General features: G+C 34.5%; 2 protein-coding genes and 1 long non-coding RNA gene across 3 annotated transcripts; 1 reads left to right on the forward strand and 2 right to left on the reverse strand.

Moving 5' to 3' along the window:
* The first annotated feature begins 7,216 nt into the window (after positions 1-7,216).
* Positions 7,217-10,514, forward strand: LOC113274828. Its single transcript, XR_003323277.1, has 3 exons — positions 7,217-8,539; positions 9,571-9,665; positions 9,940-10,514. It is a non-coding gene; the product is annotated as an uncharacterized LOC113274828 (long non-coding RNA).
* A 447-nt stretch (positions 10,515-10,961) lies between these two features.
* Positions 10,962-12,322, reverse strand: LOC113273560. The gene is made up of 2 exons (XM_026523240.1): positions 12,172-12,322; positions 10,962-11,794 (listed from the first exon to the last, which is right to left on the reverse strand). Exons 1-2 carry the CDS (start codon positions 12,195-12,197, stop codon positions 11,341-11,343), a joined length of 480 nt encoding a protein of 159 aa, XP_026379025.1. The 5' UTR covers positions 12,198-12,322; the 3' UTR covers positions 10,962-11,340.
* A 763-nt stretch (positions 12,323-13,085) lies between these two features.
* LOC113274829 (ATPase ASNA1 homolog) lies at positions 13,086-16,584 on the reverse strand. The gene is made up of 7 exons (XM_026524230.1): positions 16,210-16,584; positions 15,898-16,022; positions 14,750-14,900; positions 14,257-14,367; positions 13,999-14,137; positions 13,623-13,738; positions 13,086-13,533 (listed from the first exon to the last, which is right to left on the reverse strand). Exons 1-7 carry the CDS (start codon positions 16,459-16,461, stop codon positions 13,366-13,368), a joined length of 1,062 nt encoding a protein of 353 aa, XP_026380015.1. The 5' UTR covers positions 16,462-16,584; the 3' UTR covers positions 13,086-13,365.
* Positions 16,585-18,651: the final 2,067 nt, after the last annotated feature.

An 18,651-nucleotide genomic window follows, 5' to 3' on the forward strand; every position in this document is an offset into this window, starting at 1 on the left:
GTTTGGAGTTTAATTTGTAACTGATTCGAGAATGAGGTTGTTTCACAGAAGCTGAAGGTGTTGGTGGTAATAAACTGCTACACCAAGTACATATGCCACTATTCCTAAGATTGCAGTTTAGATAGTGGTGTTATGTTTGAATAGGTATGTGGTGATAAGTCTGGTGGTGTTATTTTTGTGAAGCAGGTGCAGTAGCTGGTGGTGTTGCAAATGGCTTTGAACTGAGAAAATGGAGTGCAGTTCATGGCTGAGGAGATTGGTCGTTGGAAGATTCTGGGATGGTCTTTTGAGAATGTGACCTAATTTTGGAAACAAGATGATTATAAAAAGAAAAGACTTCTACAACTTGGATCACGTATTCTACTACTACTTGGAGCTTTTGGAGAGAGCGGAATATACTTCTAGGGTTTTCTTTGTTATTTGTTATCTTCTTTAATTTAACGTTATGATGATGAACTCCATAGATATGAATAGCTAATTTTCTATTATTCATTAAGGAATAAGTTATATTTCCAAACATGAGTTTTGTACAATAAATTAGTTTTGTTTGTATACTTTATAGTTTATGAATCATAGTTTACATTGTCATATGATTTGAATGAATGTTTGATTAAGTCCGGAATCAATTGAGTTGGATTTCATCTCTATTGCTATATTAGGATTTTCATTACGTAAACATTGAGTAATTATGATTACAAGTAGCATAATTGTGAGTAGTGCTTGTAGTGATATATCCTACTAGTTACAAGTGAGTCATAGCCTTTGCTAAGTCTGATTAGTGCTTTTACACGATCGATTGCGTTATTTGGCCTGCTTTCATAGAACTTCATATATCTAGGGAATTAAACTTGATTAGTGTGCTTTCCACGTTAGGTCGTTTTCTGGATAGAATCCATGCTTGCGTCGTTCTATGTAAGTGTAATGAAATTAGGAAATTAGCGGGATATTCTTGCAATCATGGTATCTTAGGGATTTTGGTAAAGTCGAGATTAAATTATCAATTCTATATATTGTTTCAAATACATGTTTGTGAATGAAAACGAATCCTTAACCAATATCTTCATCTTATTGATTATTTTCAACTATTTACTTTACTTGCAACTAAGTTTTTATTGCTAGATAAAATCAAAAATCCCCCTTGGTTACTTAAGAATTTGAAATTGCCAAACAACAATAGCCTCCCGTGGAGCGAACTCTTTCTTGTCATATACTTAATCCATATTTTTGTGAAGTTAGAAAGTGAATTCATTTTTGACGCATACGACAACAATCAGTACACCTGGTATATATGGTAAATTCTAAATCCGAACCAAACTATGGGATCAAACCAAGTGTCTAATTAACGTACAATACTATTACTTTCAGTGTAACTATAAAAGTAATTATACTGCGGAAGGTAAAGTACGACATACAAAAAAAAAATTGTTCATGAGGAAACTGCAAATGCATAAAAACCTTGTGACCTAGTCCAGTTTTGAATACTCTCAGAATTTAGCCGTTATACAAAGACTACTCCAATTTCGTATAGTTGAGAACCAAGGAAAATAACCCCAAGTTACTTAGTTCCTTTAGTATCCCTGTGCATATTATCAATATGGTCTACGCACGTGAACCCTAAAATAGAATCCACTATCTTGAGTCGCTTCACCTGCTTTGAAGACTTCCAGTACTCATATGTTGTGTTTTCAATCTAAACCACTTGACAGAAATGTTGACGGGAATGGAACAAGTTTAGTATGTATTACTAATCTCGAAAATAAGGATGATGTGTTCATTGATGCCGTTATGCTTCAGGTTCTTCAAAGTAACACGAGCAAGTCTTAACAATTCTAATGTTCCTAATCTAAGTTAACACAGCTAACTCTAGTACTCTAATCAAGCATTCTCGAATTTTGGAGATAAAATATGATAACCAAACTTGACATACCAACGCTTGGTGGGTTCAACCGAGAATACAAGAATTAAAAGAATTAAAATATTGCATCACAATCTCTTAACTCATTCTTCATACGCTTGATTCCAAGTTTCGACATCACAAAGTCCTGCAAATGTTCAAACAATTAATATAAAGGCCGATGTTGAAGCATTTGAATTTAACCCCTAAAATCTAGGAATATATTCAATCTAAACATATTTTTTATTCATTTTTATAGTATATAATACTACAACATGATATGTTTCTCCCACTTTATCAATGATTTACTCTTTTCCGTTTTTATATATACTTTTTAGCACATATATCCTTTCTCAGTGATTGTAAGTGTTTCACTCCCCCTTTATCACAAAATGACAAGGTGTAAAAATACAACAAGTAGTTTGAAAGAACCTTCAAGTTCATAAGAACTCGATACAACCTATAAAAGCACAAGCAAAGAAGGTCTTATATACCACTTTTGATAAGAAACACTAAAATCGAAACTACCTAACTAACTTGTTTTATCCTATTACCAAGGAACAATTACTCGAGTTATTCTTCCTTTATTTCGATAATCCTAACAAGGTTAGATAATTAGTTTCTTATTAGATACCGATCATACTTAAATAATTGCACCTATTTTGATGAAATCAAAGCTACGATCATAATTACCTTGTTTTCTTATCAGGAAAACAATTACAAAAATAATCGTTACTTCACTTTGATAAGCCAAACTGGAAACGAAATCGATCTAGTTACTTATCAGGAAATAAATTATTCGAAATAAGTCTTCCTTCGGTTTCCACAATCACACATCCCATAAAAATATATCATTAAGCATCAGTTTAACATAAAACTTTCTCCCATTGTTTGTTATTAACTACAAAATAGGAAAATAACATAAAGACAACCTTTACCAGAGAAAGGTCGATAGATCTTAGCTATTACCTTCCACAAGTGAAAAGCTAAAATCGATTCTCATATGTATACCAATATACAATTTATAGAACATAACTCGATTTTAATATAAATGTGACTTCACACTTGAGTTTAATCACCCTCATCTTTTATTGATTATTTGATAAAGCAACCCAAAAGGTTAGATATTAAATTCGCTAAATCAAAAAGTCACACAATCATAACGACACATCCCAATATGAGACTGAAATTTGTAGTTAATAAAAACCTAAGTTTATCTCATAACCGAAAGCAAATGAAAGAGATATATGAACCAAAATAAGTTTCACAATCAAGTTATCAAAAGAATGACACAAAATTTGTAACATAAAACATATCATTAACTTTTTATTGATAGTTCCAGATACACTTTATTTAATTATTGAATTAGATCAACAACTGAGTAGTCTATTATCATAAAAGGCTAAACAAAAATAATCTTTATTAATCTTTGAATGTGTTATGGTTGTTCATTGATGTTTCTTTAGTGTTCAAACTCCTGAAATAGGTCTCAAGATTCTGGTCAGCAAACATTGTTCATTAATAAGTTTCTCAACTTGGTTGAACCCCTTGCTATCCCCTCGTGATTTTCTTGCATGACCACCTCCACTCCTTGTTGCTGATTGGGTTTGGGTGTTTTTAATTGGGCTTCAATTCTAATCATGGCCCATAATATTCTCCTTATGATTTCTGTTATTGTTAAAAATAGTAAAATTCTATAGTCGGAGAACGTGTGGATTGACAATCTCGTTGTCCAATAAATCCTCCCAAAGAATTCCACAAGTATGAAATTGTGGTACCACCCCTACAAATGAATACAAGTTCAAGTTACCTATACTGAACAAAATAAATAACTGATTTAGTTTGTGTAGTTGTATTTTCCTTTCTTGTAAGCTATGGTCTTCGATTTAACATTTGGCCGGTAAAAGGAGTTTCCATTTCCAAAACCCATAAAGAGAAAATCTATTAGAGTAATGGGAAAAAGAGAGAGTAGGTTTTTCTGTAATAAAAATATGTGAGACATCTTATAAACTTTTTTCATGAAGACCATATACATGTAATTCTCTTAACATCTAAGAGAGTTTTATTGAGAGGGAAAAAAATATATGGCTTATTATATTCTTCATTACAGAGAAGAATTAAAAATTAGCGTTATAGATGATGTGATTATTGTAGGTATAATAATATATATAATGAAGAAGTTTGAATATGGTTGTCATACTTCCAATGAGAACTATAACCACAATCGAACAACGTACTTGGCTTGTGTTGTTTTAGTGAACTTGCTGAGGATAATCATCCCGAAGTGGCTTTTATGGAAAAATACATCCATCTAAAGAATAAAAAACAATCGAAGGGTATCCTTCGTACCATTTTATTAATTATTTCTCTCTTTATTTAATATTACATGATTTAGACATAGTTGAACAATGTACGAAATGTCAGTCAGTATAGAAAAACAAGGAAAGGTAAAACCGAAACAACAAGAGTATTGATATTAAATCCATAAACTACTGGATATTATTAACCTTGACCATAGTATAAATTATAAGGAGAGTTATTTGGATTATGATTCACCAAATATGAACATGCCTGGGTTAGGGACAAGGTGAATCAAAAAGTGATCGAGGGTTATTTTTTCATTCTCTTCCTATCTTTTTCATTGCTAGCTGTGTTGAAAATTTTAATGTTTCTTAGTTAAGTTTTTCTCTTTACTATATATTTGGGGTGTTTGTTAGTGTTATGTCATGCAGTCTTTACTTTTAAAAGCGAGTAAAAAAACATGCGTTGAATGTTAACTGATGAAATTTTGGTGAAAATAAATACTAGAGAAGTTTGATTAAAAGAAATAGTAAAAAAGTATGATTTTCAAGATTCCATTTCAAAAACCTTTAGTTCTATCACGGTCATAACCTTTTTAAATATTATATATTAAGTGGACACTCTGGATACATAAATATAAATGATAATCATTGTACGTAAGCAGTTAGTATTGCTTCAATGAAGCATACAATATTCTTATGTTGTCTTTAAACAATATTGGAGACAAACCTTCAATATTGTTGTCTTTAAACATGTAGGTTTTAAAATTAATCTACCTTGAGTAAAATGCTCTTTACTGATTTTAACATATTGTATTAAAGATATTTTATGAAAGAAAAGACAAATTCAATTTGGGACCATCATATGATATCTATTGAATTATATTTATTTATAAAGGAACAATTTAACCTTCTATGCTAAGAGCCAAATATGTTAAATTCCCCCATCAACCTCATGAAATTTTCCTTAACCATACTCCAACAATGTTTATAGAACTCCATAGAAAATCCATCAGGACCTGGAGATTTATTGGCACCAAACTGTTTAACAACCTCATACACTTCATATTCAGTAAAATCCTTCTCCAATTCTAACTTGTCATCCTCAACAATCCTGTTAAAAGAGATATTTTCCATAGAAAAAGCTACATCATTCTTTTATGGAAAAAGTATTTTCAAAATTGTTCCTCATTTCCACTTTAATAACGGTGTTATAGTGCCATGAACTGTAGTAATCGTTGGGAATTGGGAAATTACTAGACAAATAATATCGAATTAGCTCGTTAAGCCTAAATTTTCGAGATAAAACTTAGGACCCTAAAACTTACTTCGACGCATCCGCTTTTTTAAGGTGTGTATAAATAGGTGAACTATAGTAATCCTTCTCCAATTCTAACTTGTCATCCTCAACAATCATGTTAAAAGAGATATTTTCCATAGAAAAAGCTACATCATTCTTTTATGGAAAAAGTATTTTCAAAATTGTTCCTCATTTCCACTTTAATAACGGTGTTATAGTGCCATGAACTATAATAATCGTTGGGAATTGGGAAATTACTAGACAAATAATATCGAATTAGCTCGTTAAGCCTAAATTTTCGAGATAAAACTTAGGACCCTAAAACTTACTTCGACGCATCCGCTTTTTTAAGGTGTGTATAAATAGGTGATTTCTCTGTCTTTCTCAAGCTCAAAAAGAATTTGATTTTTTTATTTTTGTTGTATTCCTCGTCAGCTGATTGATTTTTTTATCCAAAATCAAACCCCATTAATCACTTCAAAGCATCAAACTCTAGAACTGGAATGATAGTTTTAGCTTCCTCTGATATGCAAAGTATTAAGGAGTTGGCTGAAGAACTGGAAAGATTTTTTATTATAAAAAACTGACGCTCAGAAGGTTATCAATAAGATCAATGAGGTGGTTCCTATTCCTTATTCCTTAGGCCAAGGACAATGGTCATCCTTATCCCTTAGCTATAGCTTATTTAAAGCTAAGGGGAAATGTCCTCAAGGAAACCTCACTATGGTGCTTTGTCATCTCTTATATTAGCTACACTATACAGAGACTGTAAATGGTACAATACGGAATACTTGGATATTTGGATAGGTTAAAAGATAATTAAGAGGAAAAAAAGGGAGATATAATAGGTAAAAAGAAATAGTTTTAGTAAATCAAAATAGTGAAAAAGAGAAGTTTTAGGGTAAACTATGAAAACCAGAGACGGAAATCATACGGAAATTGAATAGTTTTTTATTCCCTTCTCTATAAGCAGGATCAGATATGATCCACTTTTAAGTATAGATAAGGGATATCCCCACACTTAAGCTACATGGGAGACCATAATAGATGGATTTCCCTATACATAGGGGATAACTAAGAAAAATGTCATACCATTGTACTTGGCCTTTACTATTAAATAAGAGATTTAAAGTAGAAGTTTTATCAAGAGATATGCTAACGAAGCTGCTCACTCTCTAACTTCGCTTTTAAACACAATGTCAGTTATCTGCGACCAGGAATGCAATGTTTCTCTTGCTTAGTAATTTTTTTCTTTCATTTTGTTTTTCCTTAGCAATTGTCACTGGAATCTACCATTTGTCGATGATCATAATTTGCTTGCAAACCCAAAATTTATCTGAACCTAAAATATCTCGTCGCTCAAACCCAAAATCTACATTGGACCTAAAATATCTCTTGTCACCCAAAAATTGATATAACCGGAAAATTACCTGGTGGCTCAAACTCCAAAACGGCTAACCAATTTGTTTGTGGGTGTACCAATCCTGATGTTTGTGCTTATATACTACTACCTCTGTTTTAAAATAATAGGCAGGTTCGTATGTAGATTTACACACAAATCTGCCTATTTTTTAGAGACGGATACAACACCAAGCAAATTGAAACCTCCTGTTAGCAATCTCGTCAAATTTTACCCGGTACTATCCAATCCAGCCCAACAAGGCTCACTCACCCAGCACTGCCTAAGTTTCAGATTCAAACCCTCGCAATAAAAACCAAATCCTTCCCAACGCCGAATCCCCATTTCAATTTGATCCTAATCCAAAAAACAAAAAAAAAAAAAAAAAAACCCTAGAAATGAATCCTCTCTAATTGTTTCAATGGGGAGCTTCAACATTCTCCCCAAGGAGATCGTGTTGCACATTTTTACTCACTTACCAGCTGAATCATGGACGACATCATTTCCTCGACTCCACTTAACTCATCTTCGTAATTCCTCCAGTAAGTTGAGTTTGTTTCTCTTAAGTGGTATCAACAGAGGATTTCAATATTAACTGAGTACGATTGTAGGATTCCAATTGAGAGTAGCTGAGTAGGCCAATTACAAGGATGAAGTTAAACCCTATACCATTTCAGTATTATGAAATTGTTGGTTCATTTAATGGTTTGATTTGTATGTTATGATTGTGATCTTGGTTTGTTGGAGCCATATGACTATGATCCTACTTATATCTGTAATTCTATCACCAGAGAGTATCTTGCTCTTCAAAACTTGAGATGCCGTATACGAAATTTAAGAATCGTTTGTTGAGTGGATTCAGTTATTGTTCATCGACTGGTGGTACAAAGTTGTTAGGATCAGCAGGTTAGGTAAAGAATCAGATATTATACATGTTGAGATTTATACTCTTGGCAGTGGTAATGGTTGGCGAAATTTAGGTAGTTATGCAGAAGAGTATTTTTTTTCTAAATACAGTCGGTGAGTTTGCGAACGAGGCTTAACATTGGATTGAAAACAAAGGAAGGATAGTGGCATTTGATTTGGTTAATGAAAGTTTTCATGAAATTCCATTACCACCAATTTTGCTAAATTGTAATTGGCAGGGGATGATGGCTGTTGAAGTTGGGGTTTTAAGTGGTTATTTGATGTGTCTCCATCTTGGAAGAGGGAGATCTGTTGATATATGGTTATTGAAGAAGAAGGAGAATGGCGGTGGTCTTTATGACATGAAAGAAGAGGTAGATTACAGTTCAATGAGCTGGAATAAAGAGTTTAGCTTAGTTGGTTCTGAACCATTTGCTTATACATAGAGTGGTGTAGTTCTGTGTTTCCATACTAATCTTGTATCTACCAAGCTCAGTTGTTATGACTTCAGATCTTCGACTGATGATGTGCTTGGTTACTTTTGTCAAGAAATTTCTCCACCACCAATCCCTCACCTGAACACCTTGATTTCATTGAAAGGTTTAGGAGAGAATAACACGAAAATGATGGAATCATTTAAAGTGGCAATTCGTCTGCAAAGGAGCAATTGAAATGGTGAAATTGATACGTACAAATACAAACAAAAGGGTTTCATTCGGAGGTCGCTTCATAAATGCATGGTACCTATTCTTTAACCTTTTTTTCTTTTAATGTTTTGTTAACATTTACTTGGACTAAGTTTAACGGAAAGAATGTGATACATCTTTTAGCCATCTTCATTTGTTCATAGAAATGTCAATTTTTGGGTTATGCTTATAATCTAGTTTAAGTCGTGCAATTCATTATTTCATTTTTGTTAATTGTCCATTTCATTATTCGTTTATGCTAATTTCAATGGAGAAGAATGCGATGCATACTTTCATAAGCTAGTTAAGTTTAAATCATTTATAAAAATGGAACTAAAGAAGTATACTATGGAAATAAAGTGGAAATGTTGGGTTTATCAGCGGTTCTTACTTCTTAGCATAATATGATTGACACTTTCAGGAATTTAGATTTTGATATTTGTGTTCTTTCACATGCTGTTTCGAATTTGCAACTGTCAAATGTTTGGTGTATAGGCTTATAGCTTTAGGAACTAACCAGACTTTACATTGCTTATGTGGATTTTATGACGATATACTAAGGTCAGTAGATCAAAGCAAAACTGCTGCAGCTAGAGTAGTTTGAGCAGGAATCTGAAGCAAACGTTAGTAGTACAATTAGAAAGTTTCAACACGACAACACTACAAAACCATGATAAAGTGGATAGTTTGGATGAGAGTGCGATATGCAACAATGCTAGTCCCAAAACCTGTTGTTTTAAACATGTTCGGTTTGGTCAGAAATATTGAGTTCAGAGCTCTTGGTAAGTGCATAGATTTTTTGGACAACTTCACCCACAAGTATAAGTATGGTTACAAAACCTTAATATTTCCTCCTAAGCTAGGGGTTTGTGTTTTATTTGCCATGAGCAATTTTATTTGGAAGAATGGTTTTTTATGCCTTGAACAGTTCAAATACATTCGTAGGAAGCATTGTAATTTGAAGTGTAACTCGATAATTCTTGACATGTTATTAACATTTTGAACCCTTCAAACAGAGTTTTATAAAATGAAAAAGTGATCAAATTTTCAAAGTCAAATTCTGACCAGTGTGGCTTTTTTCCTAGGAAGCTTTTCTCGAAATTAAATAATCTGGTGCCTCGAGTCCATCTTTTGATCTTGAGGGTTATACATGAAGGAACTGCGATTTTCAAAGTTATGGGTAAGTTTCTTTCTGGTCTAGACCAAGATTGCAGGCTTTGGGTTTCATAGATATGTAAAATCTTCTACAGAGTCCTTACTATCTAGTTAGATTCAAGAAGAATGGGACTTTCAGTGTCTTTAGAATGGGAATGTTGTGCTGGCCATTTGGAAGGCCTGGAATGAATTTTTCTTTAACAACACTGCTCCTATCATTCAAAGAATCATCTGCTCAGTTTTGGTTCAATTACTACTTGGCTACTGCTGATGATCATACGGAATCTGCTTCTTTCCAGACTGTCACCCCCAGAAGAGGCATCACTCTGCAAGTTAAGTAGGAGCCACCTGAAAATCCGCGGATCACTGATGCTTCCTTCTTTTCTAATACTGGCGCTTGTACTGTGGTGGCTAGGAATTCTGAAGCAAAGTTTGAAGGTGGTGGAACTTGTGGGCACAATTGTCTCTCCCCATTGAAGGATGAAACTAAAGCTATTCTTCTGGCTTTGATACTTGGCTGAGGAAAAGCTTTGGAAAGACTCTCACTGGAAGTGATGTTGAAAAAGTGATCAAGGTGCTCAACAAGGTGATGAAGTCTTATTGCAGATCAGTAGCAGGGCTGATTCCTTCATCAGAGCCCAGTTCCAGTTTAGAAAGGTGCAAATGAAGCTGCACGCTCTCGAGCAAGTTTTGCGTTTAAAGCCATGGTGGTTATCTCCTTCCCCTACTTGTATTGCTATGTGATAGAGACTGTGTTCTCTTTTAGTTCTATTTTTGTTTTTCTTTTGCAAAAGGAAAAAAAATGTAGAAAATAAAAACTTTGCATAATGGATTATAAAGTGTCGTATATACGCATATGCAAAATTGCACTCCATGACTACAGTATTTCTGCCAGGAACAGCCACAGTAGTTGAAAGGGAACAGTGTGGATTAGATTGCTGTGGGCAAAGAACAGTGTGGATCAGTTTCTCAGCAATCTGGACTTCTAGGAGAAATTGTTAGGCAAAGAATAGAAACACTGGTCTTGCAGCTGAACTAGTTGGAATAATGTTGGATAGACAAAAAGAACAGGTTTATCAATTTAAAAACAAAGGGGCAACCCGAGAAATGAACTCGAGACCTCTCGCACCCTAAGTGAGAACTAGACCAATTGCCCACAGTTAGTGCCTTCGTTAAAATTTCAACATAAGACGGATAAATGGAACGTCGTACAAAGAAAAACACCATGTTCGCCAAATTCTAAGAGGCATCATTTGGGAGGTTTTCGCAACTCCACAAAGTCATCACACTTACAGATGCAAAGACATATGTTTCAATATGAATAATTCAAATCAGAAATTACCAAGATAACAATTTAGATAGACAACCTCAAACTTGAAAAACTCACAACTACTTTCCTACTCTGTATGGTTGAACATAAAGACTTTTAGCTGCTTTCAAATCACACCACTTGAACTAACTAGTAGCTTCTGCCCCAGTAAGTCCACTTTATATCAAGTTTTGGTTTTTCAGAGGCAAAACACAGTGTCCCTTCTGGAAGCTCAGGCTGATAGAAAGGGGTGCAAAGAGTCTTGCATGCTCCCAGATTCCCATCCTTCTTGATACGTTCTTTAACATCTCTCTCAACTTCCTCCTCGTCGCACCAAGGAGATAAGATCATCCTATTCTCATTTAGGGCCTTCTTAAACTATTCCTATGTCTTAGCTACAGTGCATCACGTTTTTGCTTTGCAGCATTAAATAGGCTTTGTTGGATATTGTCCAATAGGTTTTTAATCTGATCAACCAAGTTGGTTCACCTGGTGGCACAACTTTTAGGGGCCCCTCATGAGTCATGAACAAATGAACTTCATTAGGAACATCTTGATCTGATTCATTCCAAAACTTCAGCAAACCTTTATCATCCACAACATCACAAAGAAAGCCACTCTCCAAGTACTGAAAATCACAATGATGGCCATCTATCCCATCAATATACTCATAAACATTGTGCAACAGATCCAGCATGTTCAGAGTGTCTACATCATACTTAGGCCAATACACCTCCTTTCCATTCATATAATCAAGGAAACTGAATCCACAAACAGGTTGTTGCCTAGGCCATTCTCCATCATAGTGTAAATAGACATTTTTAGTATCATAAACAACACTTTCACTGCAACATAACCAAAAACCTAAATTAATCACCACAATCAACAACTTTAATAGACTGTACAATATACAAAAAACCCAAATCACATGAATAAAAAGAAACAAAGCATCAAATACAGAAATTGTAAAAAATGAAATTAGGGTTATTTTGAAAAACCCAATTCCTACACTATATCACATCAGGGACCCTTTTCTCAACTATCACCAACTCACACACAGGTAACTTCTACAATCGATTAAGCATATAACATCCATCCTAAATCAGAGGATAATGATAAAGACCCAAGAACAGCATGCATAACATCAAATCCATAATCACGTATCGAATCATTAAACGAAAACGGAATGGAAGAACATAAACCCTAGAAAAAAAAAACTTACAATCTTCGTCTCCGGTTATGATTCATCACGATTAAACCCTAGAAAACATAAGAAACAGAAAGAAATAGGAAGCCAGGTCTTCTCTTCGATCAATTTCTTCTTCTCTTCGATGGAACCCTAAACTCTCATCTCACAGAAAAAAATTGGGGTTTTGTTTTCTCTCTGCAACTGATAAACTTTTTTCTCTCTCTCTCTAATGTCTGTTCCCGCTCTATAGAGGGGTAGTTGTACAGACGAAGAGGTACGTGTTCAATTCTAATCGGCTACCCAAACCGTGCCAAATCGAAACCATCCATTGTCTGACCTGATGCACAGCCGTTGGATGATCATACATGAGGGTATTATGGGAAAGTATAAAATCCACGTGTAAGAAATTGTCCAGCTATACAAAGCAGCTGACTCAGCTAACCAGGTTTGGATGGAAAAAGTGACGAGAGGAGGTTTTACTAATATTTGTTGTAGGAGAGGTAACTCAAATTATGATCTTCGCCAGGGAAGGTAACGCAAATTACCCCTTGTATATACTTACCTGTTTTCTCCTTGAATTTGGTCAGAAAATAATAAGAGTGTTTTGATCTCATAGGTGACAAAACTAGTTTAAGTGGTCTCGGTTGGATCAAAAGTAACACATCCAAACCATATGCCAAAACTAACAATCAGTAGAGAAAGTTCCGGTAGAGAAACTTGCTCCTAAATAGAATATGGTACTCCATTGCCGGTGGAGTAGTTTAAGATCTAAAATAAATATGAGAAAACAAGTTTGAAGTGCTTAAACATGACAAGTAACGTACGTTATGGCTCTATTGAATTCAGCAGAATAGGAAGTTAACTTTTAACGATAAATGGTACTACTGGAGCTACTACTACACTTTCTCAACTCATTGAGTTATATGTAAATAAAATACATGATAAAATGACAGAGATCTTCAAAGTTCGTTTTATAAAGAATAATTAAAAATCAAATAAAAAAATTAATTAGCAAAATATATTATCTTAACAGTCAAGACCGCCAACGACAGTTTGGGATCCAAACTCTAATTAAAAAACATTCTGGACCCAAATGCAACACTGGTCACAAATTTGGGGACCAAAGTCTAAATATCAATATCCCTAATTAATAATAGTATACACATAATCGGGCACAAGCTGAAGAATGGTAATGTTGGTACTTGCCGGGATAAAGGATCATATGTTTTATTTTCCTTTTTTCAGTTTCTCAAGATCTGCTTCAGCTTCTTCTAGTTGCTGCTTTAGTATGACTATTCTCTTCTCCACTCCTTCCACTGTCCCTTTAGTGATGGCAGGCTGGTACGGTGTAATAAAATGATGTGAAAAATCTTTCAGAGCTTGAACTCCACATACCTGTAAAAATCAAATTATGTCATCAAAGCGAAAACAACAAGTACTACTAATGGATAAAAGGGTGGTTTTAAATGGAGCCAGCATCGGACCTCCTCCTGAAGCAACGGCAATTTTGTGATGTTGAAGTCATCATACAACATGTAGAACTGATCAAGATATTTTTGTTGCATACGCATACGTGCCTTTAGCAACTTAGATTCAACACCTACAAGATTAGCACCAGTTCGAAGAATCAAATACAAGTACATAGTAGGAATATAAAAGATGGTACTACTTGATTCACAATCAATGCAATGATTCACATGATGGATTTTCTTGACCCAATTTACACCTGAGTTAACCATGTTATGTAACACAGACAAGAGAGGTTAAAGATATAGGTTTTAATAGAACGGTTAATCATTCAAACTGATTTTTGAGCATAATATAACAGCAACAACAAAAACAAAAGAAGGGAAAACAAACCTTCTTCATCGAAAAGTACTTGGTTTATGATGATATTATGCGTGTCAATCTCAAACTTAGTGAGTTCTTGGACCAGCCTCTCTGTCTCGTAGAGGGAAAGGAACTCAGGAATACAAACACATATGAACGTTGTTAAGTCCTGCCCAAAGAAAAACAGATGTAAATAAATAAATTAACATCCTTAAACAAATGTAAGTTAAGAATCTTGGATACAAGTCCAAGGTATCGAACAGGCAAGTGGAGAATGAGAGATCATACCGGATTCTTAAACTGCTTATTCACTTGTTCAATTACATCTTTCATACCCTCGAGTTTCCCTAAGATTGCTTCCTCACCAAATTCATCACCAACACCAAAAAGCGTAGACATCTGTCACGAAAAGGTATCAATGCCAGCCACGACAGCAACATACTACCCTATTTGGGGTGGATCTACATGCAGGCTAGGGCCGGCTTAAGCCACCCCCAAACCTAGGAACTTTTTTAAAATAGGAGGTCGAGCTTAGCCCACTCCAACGCAAACCAATTGTTGTCAAGCCAGGGTAGAAAACTACAAGTTCACATAAAAAAAATTTCCAAGCCACCCCTAATTCCAAATCCTAGTCCCGCCTCTGCCTATTTCCCCCCCTCTTAGCGCATATAATAGAAAAACTAGCATGTTCAATTGTGCGGGACCTACTCTATTAGAAAATCAAATGGTAACGAGAACTGGGGAAGAAAAGAGAGAGGGTGAAAGGCATATCAACAAATACCTGACTAATTAGTCCACCGAACTTATTCTTCAAGCTCATAAGTTTTCCCAGCCCCTTCTCTAATGTTGATGGGAACTGCAATAGCCGCAGAGTATGGCCAGTTGGTGCTGTATCAAATACTATCACAGAGTAATCCATTGTTTGAACTAACCTGCAGAAAATAGTGTACACCAGCGATGTCAATAATTTACAAACAAAATGATACCTCCGATTCAGAAAACAGATCAGGTAAACATACTTGTATACCATAAGGGATGAGGCAATTGGATAACAGGCATCAAAAGTATCTTAGCCAGTCCTTGTCTTTCTTGGTGTACATTACCTCTTTAGACAATTGTCATCTCCATGCATTTACATTCATCTCATTAGAAAAGACTGAGCCAAAGTTTGTGATCATTATCATTCATTCAATGGCTCTATTAAGCTTTCAGTTATACATTATATTACTATCAGGTTAATAAAGTAGGCTCATTTCTGCCTTATGATTTTGGCTTCCTATCCAACTAAGTGAAAATCCTAATTGCTAGTATGACTGTAAGAGAGTATCATGTTATTACTCGATTCCTAACAGTATGCTCCACACTACAGTTGTTGCACTAATTACCATATTGTTTTAACTTAATATCTATTTGTTGAACACACTACCAAGTACGTATTCCCAGTTACAAACTCCCGGTTCTAGAGATTTAAGAATGTGTAATAGTAATACTGCCTCAATACCCACAACAAAGGCTTCTGCAGTATCTTTCAAAAAGCATGTTCTACTTACTGAACGAAGAAATAGATTTAGGATATATCAAATTTTCCATCAAGGCGAATGTGCAAAATCCAGCAAACCAAAACCATTAAAAGAAGTAAGGTACTGGGTATTACTCTTGGTCATTATATTAATAGAATATAAAGGGTTACTTTATCTTCAACTTAACAGTAGGAGGGGGAGCCATCTACCGCTTATTTGTTCATTAAAAAAGACTCTGCAGTATTACTCAGACTGCAAAAAGTTGAACCCCAGGGATTGCTCTTCGACAGAAAAGTAAAGGGCACTAATAATTTACCCCTGGGATTGCACTTAGATATTTTTCTATGCTGTTTAAACTCGTTACTGCAATACCTAGTGTCGGACAAAATAAAAAGAAAAGAGAACTTACTTGAGCATCTCTGCAAAACTCATAGCTTCATCAATTCCAGGGATTGCATTTGCAAGCTCTGATACAAAGCTATCCATTCCTTCCCCATTCGGCAAATCATCATTCTCTACATTAGGATCGACTTCCTAAATCGTACACATCAAAATTTATCACCCTAAATTAGCTTCACAATATATACAATCCCTAATCCAAATTCAGCATTATCCTTATCAAATTTATCGAAAGCCTAACAAAATTACACTAACCTAAACCAAATTGAGCCAAATTTACAGTTCTAAATATGAAATCAATTGAAGGAAAAGAGATAATTACCATGGCAAAGAGATTTGTGAATCCATTGACTAGAGTAGGAGTTTTAGTAAATCTCTGTTGAAAAGCATCACTGAGATTATGAGCAGGATCAGTTGAGATAATTAGAACAGAAGATCTAACTCGAGCTAATTGTATTGATATTATTGAACTACATGTTGTTTTACCAACACCTCCTTTTCCTCCAACGAATACCCATTTTAATGTATCTTGTTCTAATATGTTCGCAATTGATCCTTCGTGCTCACTCGCCATTAATTGGAATTTCGACGAATTTTGAAGAAAACCCTAGATTTGAAATTGGACTGGATGATATGACTGCGAGTGAAAATTGGAAAGGCGTACCGCTCACATGGAAAGCTGATGCTCGGAAGAAAAGAATATGGTGTTGTAGATTCCCATTTCGGTTACACGTGTTGCTGTTTTCTCTTTCCTTTATTTTTTTACTACCATTGTTATCTACGGTCGTCGGTAACATTAAATTGTCTTTTGTCTTTACCACTGGAAATCCAGGTCGATGGTTTGTTACCGGTGATTTCCAGCATGTTTTACCTGAAATAGAGGTGCTCCCGAAAAAAAGTATGAAATAAAAGAAAAATGACTTTACAGAAAACTGATATTTCCGGTTTCATTTTCAAATTTAGTCTTTCAGATATTTTTATTTCTAGAAATCTAAAAGTTGTTTTTTTTAAGGTGTATGCAAATATCGTTTCCAAGTTTAAAGGTCGATCCCCGAAAATGCTAAGAATACTGATATTTTATCCCCATAAAATTTCCGATTGGGAGAGAGAGCGGTGAGCATCTTAACCATTTTCTAATCTCAATGTACAATTCCTGCCTAACAAAGATATATTTTTGTTGAAGTTGAATTATGACGCGTGATTTTAGTTTATTTTAAATTTGAGTCATCTCTAGTTCCGTCCCTGATTGCAATCAGCAATCTTAATGTAATCAATTACAACATGTGTATAGGATGCTGCATTTAAATAACTTTCTTTTTTTGATCGATAAAGAAAGAATAGATTGATCAAAAAAGACGGGATATAAAAGGATTATACCACCCTAACAGAGTACAAAAGGAAAAGAGAGAACAAAAACTAGACTGATAACATACTACCAAATTTATGAAGGATCAAAATAAATCTTAAACCAGTTTTGCAAGATTTCAGAAGAGCTAACAGAACTGTACTCTGAAATAACTAGAGCCCAAGAGAAGAGATAGTAAATAGCTTTCTTCAACACATCCATCTCATTGTTACTTGCATTCCTTTCTTTCCAAATGCTCCAAAAAATAGCAACATGAATCATGTCCCAAACTGCAATACTTTCTTTAGAGTGTTGAATGAGTTTCCAAGCCTGATGAACTGTTGTTGCTATCATAGGCATAGGAAAAAACTAGTGCAGCTTGCTAAAAAAGACCTACCAAACTTTCCTTACAAACTTACAATGAAGCAGTAGATGAGCAGTAGACTCTTGCTCATTGCAGAATAAACAACCATCTGGAACATCGATCCTTCTTGCAATCAATAAGTCTCTTGCAGATAATTTGTTGTGAGAAATTAACCAAAAAAAAAATTATATCTTTGGAGGGCATTTAAGTTTCCAGATGTGAGTAAAGATAGAGTCTACGGTAGAATTTCGTTCTTCAATAAGTTTATCATATAAGGATTTTACAGAAAAAATATCAGTCTTAGAAAGCCTCTATTGAAGTTCATCTCCACAGCTTGATTCATTTTGAAAGTATCCAGATCAGAATTAAGCATGGAAAGCTCAATTCTGACTGCATCATTTACTCTAGAAGGAATATGTAAATTCCAAAGTGATGTTACTTCCATTTATAACATACAAGTTTGCAACCAAAGAAGATTTAGCTCTTGATAAAGCATATAAATTAGGAAAACGGGCTTTGATTGGTGAATCATAAAGACAATTATCCTCCCAGAATCTAACTTTCAACCCATTGAACTTCACAAAACTTTTTTTTATTGAACTTCATTGTTGCTCTCCATACAGAAAACCCATAAGAGCATTTAAGGTGCTTAGAAATCCGTACCACTTCAACATTACCATATTTCTCCACCACAATAGACTTCCAAAGTGAATCATCTTCGATTGGATATCTCCAGGACCACTTAGACAAAAGAGCTTCATTAAACTTACTGAGATATTTAATACCCAGACCACCATTTTTTTCTTTCTGCTAAGAGCATTCCACTTGACTAAGTGTAATTTCCTTCTTCCCTTATTATCATGCAAGAGAAAATCTCTCATAATCTTCTCTAATATTCTAATAACATAGTAGGAATTTCAAAGAGAGACATATAATACGCAGGGAGATTAGAAAGGACACTGTTAATAAGTGTTATTTTACCAGCTCTAGACAAAAGAGAATTTTTCCAACCTGCTAATTTAGATAAAAACTTTCAATGATTTTATCCCATTTAG

This window comes from Papaver somniferum, chromosome 4 (genome assembly GCF_003573695.1).
Source record: "Papaver somniferum cultivar HN1 chromosome 4, ASM357369v1, whole genome shotgun sequence".
Lineage (NCBI taxonomy): Eukaryota > Viridiplantae > Streptophyta > Magnoliopsida > Ranunculales > Papaveraceae > Papaver > Papaver somniferum.

Excerpts from the sequence above, each read along its gene's own strand:
- LOC113273560 (XM_026523240.1), bottom strand. The coding sequence starts at position 12,197 with ATGAATCATAACCGGAGACGAAGATT. Across the intron at positions 11,795-12,171 it reads CATAACCGGAGACGAAGATT|TGAAAGTGTTGTTTATGATA; the intron begins GTAAGTTTTTTT and ends GTTATGTTGCAG.
- LOC113274829 (XM_026524230.1), bottom strand. The coding sequence starts at position 16,461 with ATGGCGAGTGAGCACGAAGGATCAATTGCGAACATATTAGAACAAGAT. Across the intron at positions 14,368-14,749 it reads TCGGTGGACTAATTAGTCAG|ATGTCTACGCTTTTTGGTGT; the intron begins GTATTTGTTGAT and ends TTTTCGTGACAG. Across the intron at positions 13,739-13,998 it reads AGTACTTTTCGATGAAGAAG|GTGTTGAATCTAAGTTGCTA; the intron begins GTTTGTTTTCCC and ends CTAATCTTGTAG.